Consider the following 17,497-nt stretch of genomic DNA (forward strand, 5'->3'; position numbering starts at 1 on the left):
TTCACCAGTGTCACACTGTCTTGATTTCTGTGGCTTTAGAGTATGTCTTGAAATTGGGTAGTGTCAGTCTTCCAACTCTTGTTTTTCTGCAATATCTTGTTGGCTATTCCGGGTATTTTATTTGTCCATAAAAACTTTAGAATCAGTTTGTCACTATCCACAAATAACTTGCTGTGATTTTGATTAAGATTGCATTGAATGCATAGATCAAGTAGGAAAGAAATGACATCTTGACAATACTGAGTCTTCCTATCCATGAACATAAGATATCTCTCCATTTATTGAGTTATTTGATTTCTTTAGTCAGAGTTTTATAGTTCTCTTCATATAGATCTTGTACATATTTTGTTAAATTTATACTTATTTCATTTTAGGGGGTGCTAATGTAAATGGTATCATGTTTTTAAATTCCTGCTTTTCACTGCTGACATATAGGAAAGTGATTGACTTCTGTATATTAACCCTGTATCTTGCAACCCTGCTATAATCATGTATTAGTTACAGGAGTTCTTTTGTTAATTCTCTCAGATTTTCTACAAAAATGGTCACGTCTTATGGGAACAAATCTAGTTTTATTTCTTCCTTCCCAATCTGTATACCTTTATTTCCTTTTCTTGTCCTATTGCATTAAGTAGGACTCCCCGTACAATATTGAAAAGCAATGGTGAGAGGAGATAGCCTTGCCTTGTGCCTGATCTTAGTGGAAAAGCTTTGAATTTCTTACCATTAAGTATGATATTAGCTGTAGTTTTTGGTAGTTTTTTTTTTTTTTTAATCAAGTTGAGGACATTCCTCTCTCTTCCAAGTTTATGGAGTTTTTTTTTCTTTAATCATGATTGGTTGTAGAGTTTTGTCAAATGCTTTTTCTGCATATATTGATATGATCATGTGATTTTTCTTCTTTAGCCTGTTGATATGCTGGATTACATTAATTGATTTTCTAATGGTGAACCAGCCCTGCAAACCTGGGATAAATCCCGCTTGGTCTTAATGTACAATTATTTCTACATATTGTTGGATTTGATTTGCTAATATGTTGTTGAGGATTTTTGCACCTATGTTCAGGAGAGATATTAGTTTGTTGTCTTCTTTTCTTGTAATGCTTTTTCTGGTTTTTGTATTAGGGTAATGTTGCACTTGTAGAATTAAGAACTGTTCCCTCTCTATCTTCTGAAAGAGATTGTAGAGAATTAGTATAATTTCTTCATTAACTGTTTGGAAAATTCACCAGTGAATCTACTTGGACCTGGTACTTTCTGTTTTGGAAGGATATTAATTATTGGTTCAATTTCTTTAATAGATATAGGTATATTCAGATTAACTGTATCTCCCTATGTGAGTGTTGGCAGATTGTGTCTTTCAATTTGAATTCCTCCCTCCCATCCTTTGTATCACTGCTATTATTCATTTTATTTCACTTATACATAAGCAAACATGCATACATAAGAATACAACATTGAACACATTTTTGATATTATTATTTTGAACAAACTGTTATCTGCTAGATCAATTAAGAATAAGAAAAATAAGTTTTAAATTTACCATCACTTATTTCTTCTCTGATGCTCATCCTTTCTTTATGTAGATCTGAGTTTCTGAATTTATTATTTTTTTTTCTCTGAAGAGCTTCTGTTAACATTTCATGAAAGGCAGGTCTACTGGAAACACATTTCCTCAATATTTGTCTGAGAAAGTATTTCTTCTTTGCTTTTGAAGGATAACTTCACAGGGTACAGAACTTTAGGTTGGTGGGGGTTTTTTCTCTCAACGCTTCAAAAATTTTTTCTACACTCTTTTCTTGTTTGCATGGTTTCTGAAGAGAAATAAGATGTAATTCTTATTTTCCTCCTCTATAAGTAAGATGAGTTTTCTTTTTTATAAATTATCTCTTATATTTGATTTTCTGTAGTTTGAAAATTATATGTCTAGTTTAGATTTTTTGGCATTTATCCTGCTCATTGTTCTCTTAGCTTCCTGGATCTGTGGTTTGGTGTGTGATATTAATTTGGTAGAAATTCTCAATCGTCATTATTTTAAATATTTCTTCTATTCCTTTGACTCTTGCTTCTCTTTCTGGAATTCCCATTACCTGTACGTTACGCCTCTTATAGTTCCATGTCCTTGGATATTCTGTTCTGTTTTCTTTTTTCCAGTCTCTTTTTCTCTTTGCTTTTAAGTTTTGGTGTTTTCTATTGATATATCCTCAAGCTCAGAGATTCTTTCCTCAACTGTGTCCAGTCTACCAACAAGCCTATCAAAGGCATTCTTTATTTCTGTTCCCATGTTATTGTTCTCTAGCATTTTTTTTTTTTGATCTTTCTCAGAATTTCCATCTCTCTGATTTACATTGCCCATTTGTTCTTGCATGCTCTTTAGTTTTTCCATTAGACCTCTTGACATCTTAATCATAGTTGTCTTAAATTTCTAGTCAGACAACTCCAAAATCTCTGCCATGTCTGGTTCTGATTCTTGCTGTCTCTTCAAAAAGTTTTTCTTTTTACTTTCAGTATGTCTTATAATTTTTTCCTTCATAGCCAGAAATGATGTACTGGGTAAAAGGAACTGCTATAAATAGGCCTTTAGTAATATGATGGTATTGTGTGAGGGAGAGAAAGTATTCTATAGTCCTATGGGTCTCAGGCTCTTAGTGAGCCTATGCCTCTGGACTGTGAACTTCAGATGTGCTTCTCAGTCCCCCTATCCCTCATTGATGGGACAGGATAGCTAAAACAGCTGAAGTTGGGTATTTCCCTTCCCCCAGGTCAGTTGGGCTCTGATAATGCCCCAGCAGGTTAGACTCTGGTTACTAGTTTCCCCTAAAAGCAGACTTTCTTAAGAAAAACAGAGTGCTCTGGTGTATTTCAAAATGGTTTCCTTTCCCCTCCCCATGCTGCAAGCACAAAAGTTTTATTCTCCAATATTCACTGTGAGAACCTAATTGAGCTCCTGAAGTAAAACTCACAAAAGAGTGTGTGCCCTCAATCACTGGGTCCCTCTGGAGTTTTTATCTCTCAGAATTGCTGATGCTGAGCCTCCTGTCAGTTATAGTTCAGGTTTTTCTTACCATAACACTTGTCCCCAAGGAGATTTATTGTTGTGGATTTCTGTTCCAGCTGGCCACAATTCTCTGCATTTGCCTATTGGTCTCTCCAATTTTGGGGACAGCAGTTTGCCCTATGACCCCATCTTTCTGACAGATCTAAGAAGAGTTGTTGATTTTTCAACTTTTTACTTGGTGTTAGGATAAAGTGGATACTTCTAGCTTCTTAGATGCTGGACCAGAAAAGGCATATCCTTAAAATACAATTTTTTTAAATACAAAGTCAGGTAGCAATCTCTTTATATTATTATAACGAATTGTCCAATCAGCGCTAATTCAATATACACTTAACCCAGTTATTTGCAATACCCTCTTTATCATATATTAACTTATCACTTAGGTGTAAATCTTTCCGTAAGTCTGTTGATCCCTGACTCAATACAAGACTGTCTTCTTGATTAATAGTTTTATAATTAGCTCTGTTACTAGGTAGGAAAATTTCCAACTTTTCCATCAAATTTTTTCTTGGCTCTACTTGGAATAGTTTCCTGAAACATCCAATTTTGGTTTGACTGAAATTGCATAGAATTTATATATCAAATCAGATAACTGAAATTTTATGTTATGAGTCTTTCCATCCAAGAACATGGTATATATCTCAATTTAGTTATTCTTTTATATAACTTTCAGTATTATATTTATAATCTATAAATATACTACTTATATTTTGTTAGATTTATTCCTACATATTTAAAGTTTTTGTTGCTATTGTGAAAAGAATTTTTGTTACATTTCTTATTTAGTAATTCCTGGAATACTGGAAGAGTATTAATATCTAATGTTATACATATACAGCAGTCTTGCTGAATTTATGTTAATTTTAATTGATTGTCTACAGATGCTGTAGAGTTTCCTGAACAATCATATTGTCTGAAACAGAAGACAACTGTATATCATCCTTTCCAATTATTAGATTTATTATTTCTTGTTCTTGCCTTATTGCATTGGGCTCAGTACTATGTCCAATAGAAGTAGTGACAGTGGGCATCCTTCTCTTGTATCTTAACTTAATGAAAATACTTTAAAAATTTCACCATTAAACAATATCTGTGCTGTGCAGTTTTGTTTTGTTTTGTTTTGTTTTTGCGGTACGTGGGCCTCTCACTGCTGTGGCGTCTCCCGTTACGGACGGAGCACAGGCTCTGGACGCGCAGGCTCAGCGGCCATGGCTCGCGGGCCCAGCCGCTCCGCGGCATGTGGGATCTTCCTGGACCGGGGCACGAACCTGCATCCCCTGCATCGGCAGGCGGACTCTCAACCACTGCGCCACCAGGGAACTGCCCTGCTGTGCAGTTTTGATAGATACAGTTTAAAAGTTAATTTGCTCAGATTTTTTCTTATTATAAATGGTTAATTATATTAAATGTTTTACATCTCTCAAGATAACCATGGAATTTTTCCTCTTCCATTATTTAATATAGAGCTTTAATTAACAGATTTGTTTCTTATTTGGTGGTACCCTTGCACTCCTAGAATAAACTGCATTTGGTCTCTTCTTTCATTGTGCTTGTCTAGTTTGAATTGCAAGGGTATATTGGTCTTATAGCATGAGTTGGGTAGCCTTCTTTTCTGTTATCTGAAGTACTGTGTGTGGGTGTGGGGAGAGAAAGAGAGAGAAAAAGAGGAAGAGAGAGAGAAAATCTAGTACTTGAAAATTTGATAAAATGTATTTGTAAACCTCTCTGGACCTGTTGTCTTTTTCAGAAGTTAGTGATAGTAGATGTGAAAGAATATTGATATCCAACTTGATTTTTTAAAGATTATACATCACTATTTATTTCCTAAGTGTATCTTCTGAGAACTCAGAAAAGATACTAAATAAAGGAAGCAAAAACTTCTACAGACATCACAGAAGCTCAAATGGTATTATGTAGTGTTTGGCATACCCACTAATGTAACACAGAAACAGCCTGTAAACATGAGTCCTTTACTGTGACATGTTGGTGGTATGGGAGTTGGGGAGGGAGATACTGGTGGTGGTGGTGGGGACACATTACCTATAAACTGAAAGTCAACTTTCACTTCAGTTTGGTTTATTTACTGTGACACATTAGCAAAACTATAGACATAATTATCAATATGGTACAAAATTTCTTCTACTAAGTACTTAAATGTCAAATGAGAAATTTCATACTCAAGTTTTTTTGATATGCAAATTCAAAAGAGCTTAATTCTTCCTGGAGCCATAAAGCCTGGAGCCACTGTAGCCTAGAGCAAGCTTTTTTCACTATTGCTATTGCCCTCAAGGTTACAAAAATTGCTGCTCTTTTTGCACTTGACTAAAGCTGGCAATGTGAATAAACAGTAGTACATTAGATGATTGCTTACAGATGTAAGGAAACTACTCTTTCTGGAAAATTGAAAACATTGAGAACGTCAAAGCAAGGCCACCCAACAGCCATCACAATCAATTGCTGGAGAATTGCTAAGTTTTACTTTATCTAACACCACAGTCCTTAAAAACTAAATATTCCAAATGCAAATAGCTAAAACTTTAAAGCCCCTTGAAATCTAAGACCCTAAGCAATGTTTATCAAAGCATGTTCCAGGAACCATCTCTGTCAACACATTTGAACTAGTGTTAAAAATGCAGATTTCTTGGCCTGCATCCCTCTCCCCAATCCATGAAATCAGAAACTGTTGAGAGCTGTCAAGATTCTGCATTTTTAATGTTTCCATTTCCTCCACCACTCCTTTCCAGTAATTTTTGTGCACAGCAAGGCATTAGAAAATCTTCCTTAAAGGATGTTTAATCCGTTAACACCATCATCAACTAAAAGTAATTTATCACATCCTTCACTAGAGATATTTTAGAAAGGCTTAAGTCCCACCTTCAAAAAAATGTATTCTTTATTTTTTTTAAAAAGAGATGGGTATAATTTATGGAGACTTTCTATTTTATAAAATTTGTATTATGAGCATACATTGAGTTTATATAATTGATGTATTTCTGAGTTATGTGGAGTAATTTTTATTTGTATTTTGAATCTTATGTTTTTATAAAAATTATATAAATATGCATTTCATTATTTGATTTCATTTAAAGTGAGGTACAGTTGTGTTTGTTTTTTCTTTCGGAAATATCAGCTAAAGCAATACTATATGATGTATGTTTCAAGAGCGAATGGGAAACCAATAGAAGTTTTAATAGAAAATGTGAACAAATGAAGAGTAATACAATTTACTTCAAAATCACCAAGGAAAATTTAAGAGAACAACTAAAGGAAGTCTTCTACAATTTGATTTACTGATAAAACACTTTAAATGGACACATAATTAAGGTGGATGAAAACAAGGTAGAAGGGTTGTTTATAAAAATATCAATATTTTGATAAAAGGATGAGATGATTGAAATAATGAGTCTGAAGATAGTTCCAGTCATCTCAGATTAAAGGAAAGAAAGACAAATGATGGGGAAGATGGTGGGAGATGGTTTAGTCAAAATAAAACATTGCCAAACTTGCTATAGACATTCATTCATTTAGTTATAATCATTTAGTCATGCTGATGACTTTTTCTAAGTTGTCTAACTTATGAACATTTTATTCTTTTCCCCAAAGGAAATCTCTTAGTTATAACATTTGTTAGCTACTTTGGAGCCAAACTTCACAGGCCAAAAATAATTGGAGCAGGGTGCCTAATCATGGGCGTTGGAACATTGCTCATTGCAATGCCTCATTTCTTCATGGAGCAGTAAGTCTAAAGCAAACATCTTTTTCTTGCCTTAACAAACAACTGCATGATGATTACAATTAGTTATTTAAATTTAAGAAAGTAACTCCTGTCTTAAACCATGATAATTTATATCTTATTTTTATTACATCCACTTTGGGCAAAATTTCAAAATGCTAACAATTTCACTTATGATTTAATAATCTGTAAAAAATTTTTTTCAATATACTACTATGTATTTATGTCAACAAAATTTAAAGGGCAAATTTCACTATTATGCCTTCTTTCAAATGCTTTAACTTAGATGTGGAGGCAAAATATATAAGTAAAGAGAAAGTAATAAATTATGTGGTAAATGTCAAATGAGTGTCAAAGGGGTAATAAATGAATGCTACAGACAGTATGCTGGATCATGGTACAATTGACTGGCAGATCATTGACTTAGGGATACATGACCAACTGAAATAACTATACGATGTTCAAATATTATCTCATAGAACTTTCTCAGTGGAAGTGGGGGTGCTTGTATTCTTTAACCCTGAAGTTTACTGTTGATACTTTTGTTAGTTCTTGCATACAACTTTAGTATTTCCAAAGATTTTGTCGTATCATTTCACCTTTACAACAACCTGTGAGGCAGGAGAGCATATTTTATCTTTTTTAAATTTTAGAGCTAAGGACCATGACCTAGAGAGTCTGGTGACCTTCTCGGGGTTAGGTGTCTTCTAATTATAGAACTGGATTCTTAAAACCAGCATTAGGACTTCTTCACACATATATATGTTGCTTCTCCTCTGTGGTCGCCCATTGTCTACTGAGCCAAGTGACTACCAAGAGGTTTTAAAGCATATAATTGAGGAAATTATATATCAAGTAATTCTTTGATGACTGTCCACTCTAGACCATCATACCATGACATTTGAAATCTGGAGAGACTTAGAAATGATCTGATCCAAACTTCTTCTTGGATTCCCAGGTCACTTATATAATTTGATTTTGACTTCTGTGTCCAATCTGTAAAGATCACAGAATCCTCTGTGTGGGATCTTTCCTACCTATTTGGGTGGTTTCTCTGGCCCCTTTGTCTTTACATGAAGAGGGATCTGTGGCTTCAAGACTTCTGCCTACTCTTTGGACACCTATCTGGCCTCCCTTCCACAGGGCAGAAGTTTCCTTAGATCACTGAGGTTATGCAAAGGTGTTATATGTGGCCAGTGGGTAAGGAGGAGACAAAGGAGAAGGCTGAGGAAAAGGGTCTCCAGTCCACCTAACTCCTGACTGATCCATAGCTGTGTTATCTGTTCTAGTCATTGAACTTCCATGCAACAGTTCGCTCAGAGTGGGGGAAAAGAGTTCCACTACTAAAAATATTAAAATTTCAAAGTAGGTTCAGAGGCTAGATAAATCCTTGACCCTTGACCTAACTCATTCTGCAGTGCATCAGTAGCTCTTCTACCTGAATTTGGGCATGTCATCTAACCTTCCTAGGCCTCAGTTTATAATACCTTAAAATAGGTATTACAGGTATTAAAAATAATACTTAGCTTGTAATGTTGTTGCAAATATTAAATGGAATGACACAGGTAAAATGCTTACCAAGTTTCCTGACATAACTAGGAGTTGTGTCATTCTTGTTGTGTGTTGTTTTCAACCCTCCTCAGATAATTAAGCCAGCTGGTTTTAACCAGAGATAGCAATGAGTTGTCTCAAAGGTGTTGCATTGAGATTAATAATAGTGTTACTTCAAGTTGATGACAAATATAACGTACTAATACAAGAAAACCAGAAGGAGAAGTATAGCTAAGAGAAGCCAGAGAGGCTAGTGCTGACAAAGGGTGCCAAACAAACACAGATTCTTATCAACCACCTTTTATATGTTGAAAGATATATTTGTTCATTTATTATTTAGTGTCTGCCATTTGTCTGGTACTGTGCCAGGTAATGGGGAAAAAACAAAATGAAACAAACAAAAAAAAACCCATACACAGTTCTTTCCTTCATGAAGTTTGCTGTCTACTGAGGATTACTACAATAACTTCTTTCCAACCTTTCACAGCATTAGTCACTAACTGGGTACTTGTCCAAAATGTAATTTTTGTTCTGTCAATGAGGAGTGTACTCTGTCTGCCTAGCAGACATACCCTCAATGTGCAACTAAACATAATATTAATTATAGATATCAATTATTGAGGGACTACCCCCAACAGACTGTGTTCAGCCTTATGTGTGTTAGTTCATCTAACTCATGAATTTTTTTAACATCTTTATTGGAGTATAATTGCTTTACAATGGTGTGTTAGTTTCTGCTTTATAACAAAGTGAATCAGTTATACATATACATATGTCCCCATATCTCTTCCCTCTTGCATCTCCCTCCCTCCCACCCTCCCTATCCCACCCCTCTAGGTGGTCACAAAGCACTGAGCTGATCTCCCTGTGCTATGTGGCTGCTTCCCACTACCTATCTATTTTACGCATCTAACTCATGAATTTAATAAATATGTATTGATCATTTTTCTAGGTAACGGGGATAGAATAGTGACAAAAATCTCTGCTCTCATGGACCTTACTAGGAAGAGACAGATAATAAATAAATAAACAGACAAATAATGAGATATGCCAGAAATGTTAAGTGCTACAGAGAAAAATAACCCAGGGAGACACATAAGAGTGTGCAGAGCGTTGCAGTTTAAAGTAGGGTTTTCAGGGGATGGCTCACTGAGATGGTGACCTTTGTGAAGGGCTGAAAGAGATGAGGAGACAGCCATACAGACATCTGGGGAAGAAGATTCCAGGCTAAATGAACAGTGAATGGGACATTCCTGCAGGAGGAGGGAGTCAGGCATGTGGTCTACTGCAGGGATGAGCAAGGGGACAGTGTGAGGGGGTACAGAGGAGACGTCAAGGTTGTATCTCAAACTCTGATGGACACTGGAATCACCGGAGGCTCTTGGTAAAATGTAGATTCTGATTCAGTAGCTCTGGGGTTGTACAAATTAGCATGTACAAATCTCAGCCTGTTGCTCAGATATAAAAGAAATATATTTTGCCCCCAAACTCAACTTGATTTCTGTGTTCAGCCCCTTTTCATCAGAATGGCAAAAACGTAATCTCAGTCAATTTGTCCCTAACCTCTATCCACGTTCCCAGGGGTTGCTTACATTGCAGGGAGCTTTACATGATAGTAAAGGAGAAGATTGTGGGAGGGGAGGTCTTGGTGTTATCAGTAGTCCTCTGTCAGCTGATGCTGCTGGTCTGCAGACCACACCTCTGGTAGTAAGGACACAGATCATTGCAAAGACTTTACCTTCTCAGAATGGGATGGGAAGACAGAGAGTTTTGAGCAGAATGGCACAATCTGACTTTTTTTTTTTTTTAATGGTACGCGGGCCTCTCACTGTTGTGGCGTCTCCCGTTGCGGAGCACAGGCTCCGGATGCGCAGGCTCAGCGGCCATGGCTCACGGGCTTAGTTGCTCCGCGGCACATGGGATCTTCCCGGACCGGGGCACGAACCCGTGTCCCCTGCATCGGCAGGCGGACTCTCAACCACTGCGCCACCAGGGAAGCCCCCGACATATTTTTAAAGGGACACAGTGACTACAGATTGGGAAAATAACTCCGGAGGGGCAAATGTGAAAGCAGAGAGACTATTTAGGAGGCTACTGTAGAACTTCACGCATATTGTCAGTCGGGGTTGGAAGCCAGGTCAGAACTAATATCCCTGATTTAAAATCATTTATACCATTGGTCCCCTGTTCAATTGTTTGTCTCATCCAATAGAACCTAAATAGGCACAGACCATATCTATAATCCCCATTTTACAACTAAGGAAAACGAAATTTGGAAAGGTTAATTGATTTTTCTCAGTGTCATAGATAGTAATTAGTGACACAGGCGGCACTTACATAAAATTCTATTTATTCAAAATCTAAATAATTATGCGTGCAGCAGTTGCCTTTTGATAGATTAAACTGAAAGCTCAAGTAATTAAAAATTTTTAAAATACTACATAATTGCTATTGACAGTCATCTTAAAGAGTCTTTAGGCATGATAATAGTCTCTGGTATCTCTGGAATTATATTAAAGAAAGAAAATTATATTTACCATGATTTTAATACTAAATGCTCTCCTCTGTAGCTAGAAATTAAAAAACATTTATCCTCATTAAATGGTTCTTAACCAATTTTGGTCAAGGACCCATTTTGATAAAAGTGACAAAAACTATGAACCTCTTCCCTTACTCACATACATACAAAAATGTTCTTACTTTTCCAGTGGGGTTCATAGACCCATTGAGGTGTAGGTTATGCAACACTGATAATAAGGTAACTGACTTATCAATCTGAATATATTAGTAACTCAATACATCTTGTCCCTATCATGCTGAATAGGTTTTTACTATTGATACTTCAAACATCACTATGATTATTAGCCTTTAGTCACATAGTGCCTGAAACAAAATGAGAATCAAGGTGATGTGATGTCCTTCTATCAGGTACCTCTACTCTGAAGGGTGCATGTAGGGCAAAGAAATTGGCTCCTCAAGGATAATTTGAGAGGGAGTATGGCACTGGGGGGCCGTAGATAGAATGATCGCAACCCTACCATTCGGCACTGGCTCTTCAATCCAGCTGCTATGGTAACCTTATAAACAGAGGAAAGGGTGAAATTAGAAATAACTTAGAGCCAGATTAATAAACTGAAGAGGAAAAGGATACCATCTAGTGATTACAGTCATTATTTTATATTAAAATGAGCCTCTCTAAATCATTCTTTTATTTTCTTTCATGACACTGGGTAATTGGTTCAGATATGGTGTAATATCTGTGAACTAAATGCTGGTTTGGTTTAGTGATTCAGATTCTGCAAGAGCTATAAACTCAACCAGGTCCCCTACTGAGTCAAGTAGTACACATATAATATTTTTAGCTTGATGTTAAATGAGCTCGTAGTAAAGAAAATGCTTTTTTTATACAGGTACAGATATGAAAGGTATTCTCCCTTCTCCAATTCCACTTTCAGCATCTCTCCATGTTTCCTGGGGTCAAACAGTCCATTGCCAATCTCAGTTATGGAAAAATCACAATCCAAAATAAATAATGGTAAGATGATTATTTTTTACTTGACTAAACAAGCTCTTTTGAAAGACGTTATAGCTGCTTTAATATGAACAAAAAGTATCTATGTGATTTTTTGCTGTCAAAAGCTTTACTACTTAAGTTGAGATATTATAGTGCCATAAAAATTCCTAGAATATAAAGCAGAGATGAGATTCTAAGAAAATATGCAGACAATCAAATATTATGGAAAGGTGGGGGCATTAACTGCTGGTGACTGAGCAAAGCTTCCAGTAGTTCCAAACAAGGCAAGCTGTGAAACAGGGTAAAACTAGTTTAGCATGTACAAATCTCAGCCCGTTGCTCAGATATAAAAGAAATATATTTTTCCCCCAAACTCAACTTGATTTCTGCGTTCAGCCCCTTTTCATCAGAATGGCAAAAACGTAATCTCAGTCAATTTGTCCCTAACCTCTATCCATGTTCCCAGGGGTTGCTTACATTGCAGGGAGCTTTACATTATAGTAAAGGAGAAGACTGTGGGAGGGGAGGTCTTGGTGTTATCAGTAGTCCTATGTCAGCCTAAATATCTAAAATCCCTCTGGCCACAGTGTTTGTTCATACATGTCATCTTGGGGTCATCTTATGTCCATGTTCGTGTCCTTTTTAGCACAGTGGTTCTCTCTGATGCAAAAGTGACCATCATGGAAACATGGAAATAATTCTGCTTTCCACACAAGAGAGGATTTGGGGAACTTCGTTAGCATATCCAGAATTCCACATGGCTGACCCATACTGCAAAGCAAGGCTATGTGTGGGCCACCCTTGGGAGCATGGGAACCATCTCTTCTGTGTTACTCGAGGCATTGGAAACCCTGTGAAGAGGCAGGGGCAGGGATGCCTAGCTATACTGTGCAGCCATCTCATCTTCAGGATCTTGCTACCTCCCTGAGTTCTTCCTGGCCACAGTGGCACAGGTTCTCTTCACTCACGGAGTCCATGAATCTACCCACAGGTGTCTGCTATGTCTCTGGGGTGCTGCACTGGCAGGTGCTCAAATCCTCTCTCCATAGCCTTTTAGCATAAATATGCTCAACACCTCCTCCCCGCCACCCTCATCCTACTCCCTACCCCTGGGCTGGGGAATCCATTTCTACAGAGGCAGTGTGGAAGTCCTTCTTTATATACCTGCTACTCATCTAAACCTTTTATCTACACCATAAAACCTTTTCACTCCCCTAACATCCTCATTAATGCTTCCTTCTGAGATGTCCTTTTCCTGGTCAATGAACCTGAGAAGTCTGGCTGTTTGAATGAAGGGAAGGGCCAAAAGATTAAAAGAAATATTGAAATATGAGGGGTGAAAATGGGGTGATCATAAACATGTAAACAAATGTACCCTGTCATGCTATATGAAAAGAAAGCATTCTAGAAGAAAAAGCAAATGTGAAAGAAGGTAATAGGTAAATTCAGGAGGGCATATAAAAATCAATGGATGAGAACAGAGGGCTTGTTTATATAAGAATATAATGGACAGTAAGTTTAATTCAGGTCCATATAAAGAGGCAAGGAGATGAGCTAAAGAATTTGGACTTTCACCTGTACACAGTGTAGAGTCACTGAAGATATTTTATTTTGTTCTTGGTTCTGACAGTCAGGGGAGAGGCATGGTATAAATGACAATACAACTAGTCAGGAAATACTTAAGCCTTTAATGTTAAAAAGAGAGGCATAGGGTTCAGGGTGGGGAATGAAAATTTTTTAATGTAAAGAGACGAGTTATTAGGCAGGTCCAGAGTCTAAGACTCACAACTCATCCTTTTCTTTCCTTTAGATGAGATCCTGCTCCCTTAAAGTCATAGATTTATGTGGATATTAGACATAGTGGACACAAGGCTTATCCTAAAGGGGTTAGTGGGGTAAATAGAGGACTCTTCTCAAGAATGCTTTGCGCACAAACCCCATTTCACCCAAATACTCTAGAACAGAGCTCTCCACGGGAACTTCTGTGATGATGGAAATGTTCTGTATCTATACTGTCCAGTACAATAGCTATTAGTTGCACAAGACTACTGAGTACTTGAAACATAGCCAGTGTGACTGAGAAATGGAATTTTAATTTCATGTAATTTTTATTAATTTAAATTTCAATAGCCACATGTGGCTTGTAGTCGCTGTACTGGAATGCACAAAGCTAAGGTGTCTACACTTATCTACAAGACTCCTCTACCAACAAGCATAGAACCCCACAAATGTCAGGGCTGGAACTGACGCTGGAATCAAATTTTTTTTTTTTTTTTTTGCGGTACGCAGGCCTCTCACTGTTGAGGCCTCTCCCGTTGCGGAGCACAGGCTCCGGACGCGCAGGCTCAGCGGCCATGGCTCACGGGCCCGGCCGCTCCGCGGCATGTGAGATCTTCCCGGACCGGGGCACGAAGCCGTGTCCCCTGCATCGGCGGGCGGACTCTCAACCACTGCGCCACCAGGGGAGCCCTGGAATCAATTTTTAAAAAGGAGTCCCCATTATATTTTGGGGAGTGGAATAGAAATCCAGAGAAGATAAGCGAAAACTCCCTGGTCACTTGGCTACATTTCTAGAAGAGGCAGAATCAGAACTAAAAGCAACATGACTACATAGTAATCTTTTCTGTCAGAGTCTGACTCACTCGTACAAAAGCACTCATCCCAGTTCTTCATAACCCATACTTTACCTTCAAAAATCACTTTCAAGGTTACTAGAGGAGAAGATATCTCCTGCCTCATAGGATTATTAGCAGAATTCAATTTGAAAATGTCTGCAAACCACTTAGCCCAGTGCCTTGCTTTCCACACAAGAGAGGATTTGGGGAATTTCATTAGCATGTCCAGAATTCCACATGGCTGACCCAGAAGTGGTGATTTCTTTATAGGTGGTTAATATTATTGCTTTTATTAAAGTCACCAAACTCTTCAAAGTATATTTAATTTATTATATGGGAGTAATTATTCTACTTCACATGTTCATATTAAGACATGACTTTTATGAAAGCATTTTAAAATTGTTAGCTTTGAATTTCCCTCTAAAAATACTGTCAAAAGGTTCTTTTTGTTGGAATAGTTAGACAACTGAGGCATATAAGGTTTTAACTTTTTATATGAATTTGTTTCTGAAACGTGAGCCCTTAACATGGCCATTCACTATCAAACAATTATAACTGTAGGCAATGATGTTCAAATTTGAAGTATCAACCATATAAAATTTTGAATTTCAGATAAAACTTGTTCAGCAATAAAATTACAAGTGATTTCTGTTGCAAAATAGAAACGTTTGAAGATTAAGGTGAGAAAAGCCTTGTTCAAAGTTTTGTATTTTGTCCCAGACAGGATACTGAATGTTACTGGAGTGTAGAAATTCAAAGAATTCATTATAAATATGAAATAAAAGAAAGAAAATAAGAAATAAGGGGACAGGAAAAAGAAGCAGTAGATTTCCTTGTTCTCTGGGGGATTTACACTGCCTAAAATATCTTGCTCAAACTCCTATCAAATTAGGTTTATGGCAAATTTCACTTCTGCATTCTAATGCAACTTTAGGACACCCTGCAGACATGCTGAATAAATGTTTAACTTCAATAGTGATCGGATTTCAACCTCATTTGCTTTCCTTTCAAGAATGTGAAATTGATGCCGGCTCCTCCATGTGGGCTTATGTCTTCCTGGGGAACCTTCTTCGTGGCATTGGAGAAACTCCCATTCAGCCTCTAGGCATCGCCTACCTTGATGATTTTGCTAATGAGGACAATGCGGCTTTCTATATTGGTAATGTCCACCTCATTCATCTTCTTGGGATACAGGGTACCTGGTTTTCTCAACTTCATTCTCAACTAAATAGGGTGTGGAAGGTTTTATACTTCATATCCAACTCCTTTATTCAGTTCGCATTTTTCTGAAGTCCACACTGAGGATTTGGACAGCGAAGGAACTTCAGTTAGAAGGACCTATTGCATTAGGGAAAGAATATCAGATTAAAAGTAAATATCTGTGAGCTCAGCTGCTGTGATATATGACTTGTGCAAGTATCTTCATGGATACAGAAGAAGGACAAGAGCAAGGCCTGAGCCAACCATACATCTGGACAGGCCCCAGCAGATAAACCAGCAGCTAAAATCACAAAACCCAAAATACAGCAAACTCCAAAGGTAAACGAATGGAAGCAGTATTTATCGAGTGCCTCTTATGTCTCGGAAGCTAAATTTGTTCTGTTTCATACATTAGTCTTGATTTTGGGGGTTCTGACCTTTTGAGAGTCTCACCCTCAGAGACAGAAGGACAAGATTTAAATTCATTGAGGGGGCTGTAGGTAGGTTCATGGTATGGTTCTGCCCTGGCTACTCACACAGAACTCCAGAGGTCTCTGATGATATCCAAGCATGCTGTAGTTAAAAACAGGGCACCAGTTCTAATGGAAACCTGTAGCATAGATTAGGACCTAGAATTGGAACAGAAGCTCCATGGCACATGCTAGGCAATTACTCTGGGGACCAGAGGAAAGTTTGCAGCTAAGAGATGCACACAGGCATCAGGGTGTCCCCGTCCTGTCCAGGAGCTCAGAGCCTGCTTACTCTGCTTTGCCCTCTCTTCTATTCTGAAAAGGATCTGGTAACTGCTATTTACTCCTCCAGTTAATTTAAATCACTCTCCCAGGGATATGTGTGTAAGCTCAGTGATGAAATGAAAGGCAGATGGGAGATATTTTTCAAGGAAGAGCAATCTTTCTGGTTACTAGAAATGGTGTCATTTGGGAGATCTGCTCCACCTGCCTGTTAAAGCTGCCCAGGTGGGTCGTGAGCGTTCCAGAGGACACCTCTCCCCTCTCCCAAGTCTAGCTCCTTTGCTGGCTGCATAGTTACTGCACTTGCAGATGGTCCCCCAGAAGCTCTGAATGCAAGCACATTTCATTAACATGGAAGAAATCAATTTTAACGTCAAAACAAGTTTTATGTTTAACTGACCATAAAACGTTTTTGAAAGACTGTCAAAATAGTGTAATTCTGATTTTTATCACTAGGGGGAATCTAATCCTAGGGAGTAAAATTTGCTCCATTTGCGGAAATTAACTTCTTCAGAGTCTTAGTGTTACTTTCTTACTAAGAGATAATTAATGCCTTAAAAACGTTCATCCTTCTTCCATCACTGTGGAGGACTTGGTTTCCGATTCAATGAGGCTGAAAAATTGACAAATCGAGCACACTTAAGGGAAGAGCTGAGGAAACATTTTCAGTGACTAACTGAATCTTATGCACATTTCTTGTTTAAAAACTACTTTACAAGAGCAAAGAAATTGCATTTTTTTTTTTTTTTTTGGTGCAGGGTGTGTGCAGACGGTTGCAATTATAGGACCAATCTTTGGCTTCCTGTTAGGCTCCTTATGTGCCAAACTGTATGTTGACATTGGCTTTGTAAATCTAGGTAAGGGAGTTTATTTCTATTTATTCATTTACTTTATTTAGTTACTGTAATTTTTTAATAGGAATAGTATAGAAAATATCAAGGTGCCTTTTTATAAAATGACAGGATGGTAGTCTTTCATAAAGTGGAAATAATCCATGGAAAACTTATTACTGATACAATCATCACACATGATTGTATGTGTATGGAATATGAAAAATAGGTGGTGATTAGAACCG

The 17,497-nt window shown here is 37.4% G+C and overlaps 1 protein-coding gene and 1 long non-coding RNA gene across 4 annotated transcripts in view; one reads left to right on the forward strand and one right to left on the reverse strand.

Annotated features, from left to right (window-relative positions):
* The window catches only part of LOC309968564, a 152,279-nt gene that overhangs the window by 97,998 nt on the left and 36,784 nt on the right, over positions 1–17,497 (reverse strand). The gene's annotated exons all lie outside the window — the stretch shown is intronic.
* The window catches only part of SLCO1C1 (solute carrier organic anion transporter family member 1C1), a 47,939-nt gene that overhangs the window by 6,276 nt on the left and 24,166 nt on the right, over positions 1–17,497 (forward strand). For 2 of the 3 annotated variants that reach the window (XM_082849849.1, XM_082849848.1), the window contains exons 3-6: positions 6,661–6,793; positions 11,752–11,876; positions 15,483–15,629; positions 17,181–17,279. In XM_082849849.1, the coding sequence (XP_082705975.1) occupies positions 6,661–6,793; positions 11,752–11,876; positions 15,483–15,629; positions 17,181–17,279 (504 nt within the window). The remainder of the gene's footprint in view (positions 1–6,660; positions 6,794–11,751; positions 11,877–15,482; positions 15,630–17,180; positions 17,280–17,497) is intronic. The other variant, XM_082849850.1, reaches the window with a different exon arrangement.

This window comes from Leucopleurus acutus, assembly GCF_964270905.1.
Source record: "Leucopleurus acutus genome assembly, chromosome: 11".
Lineage (NCBI taxonomy): Eukaryota > Metazoa > Chordata > Mammalia > Artiodactyla > Delphinidae > Leucopleurus > Leucopleurus acutus.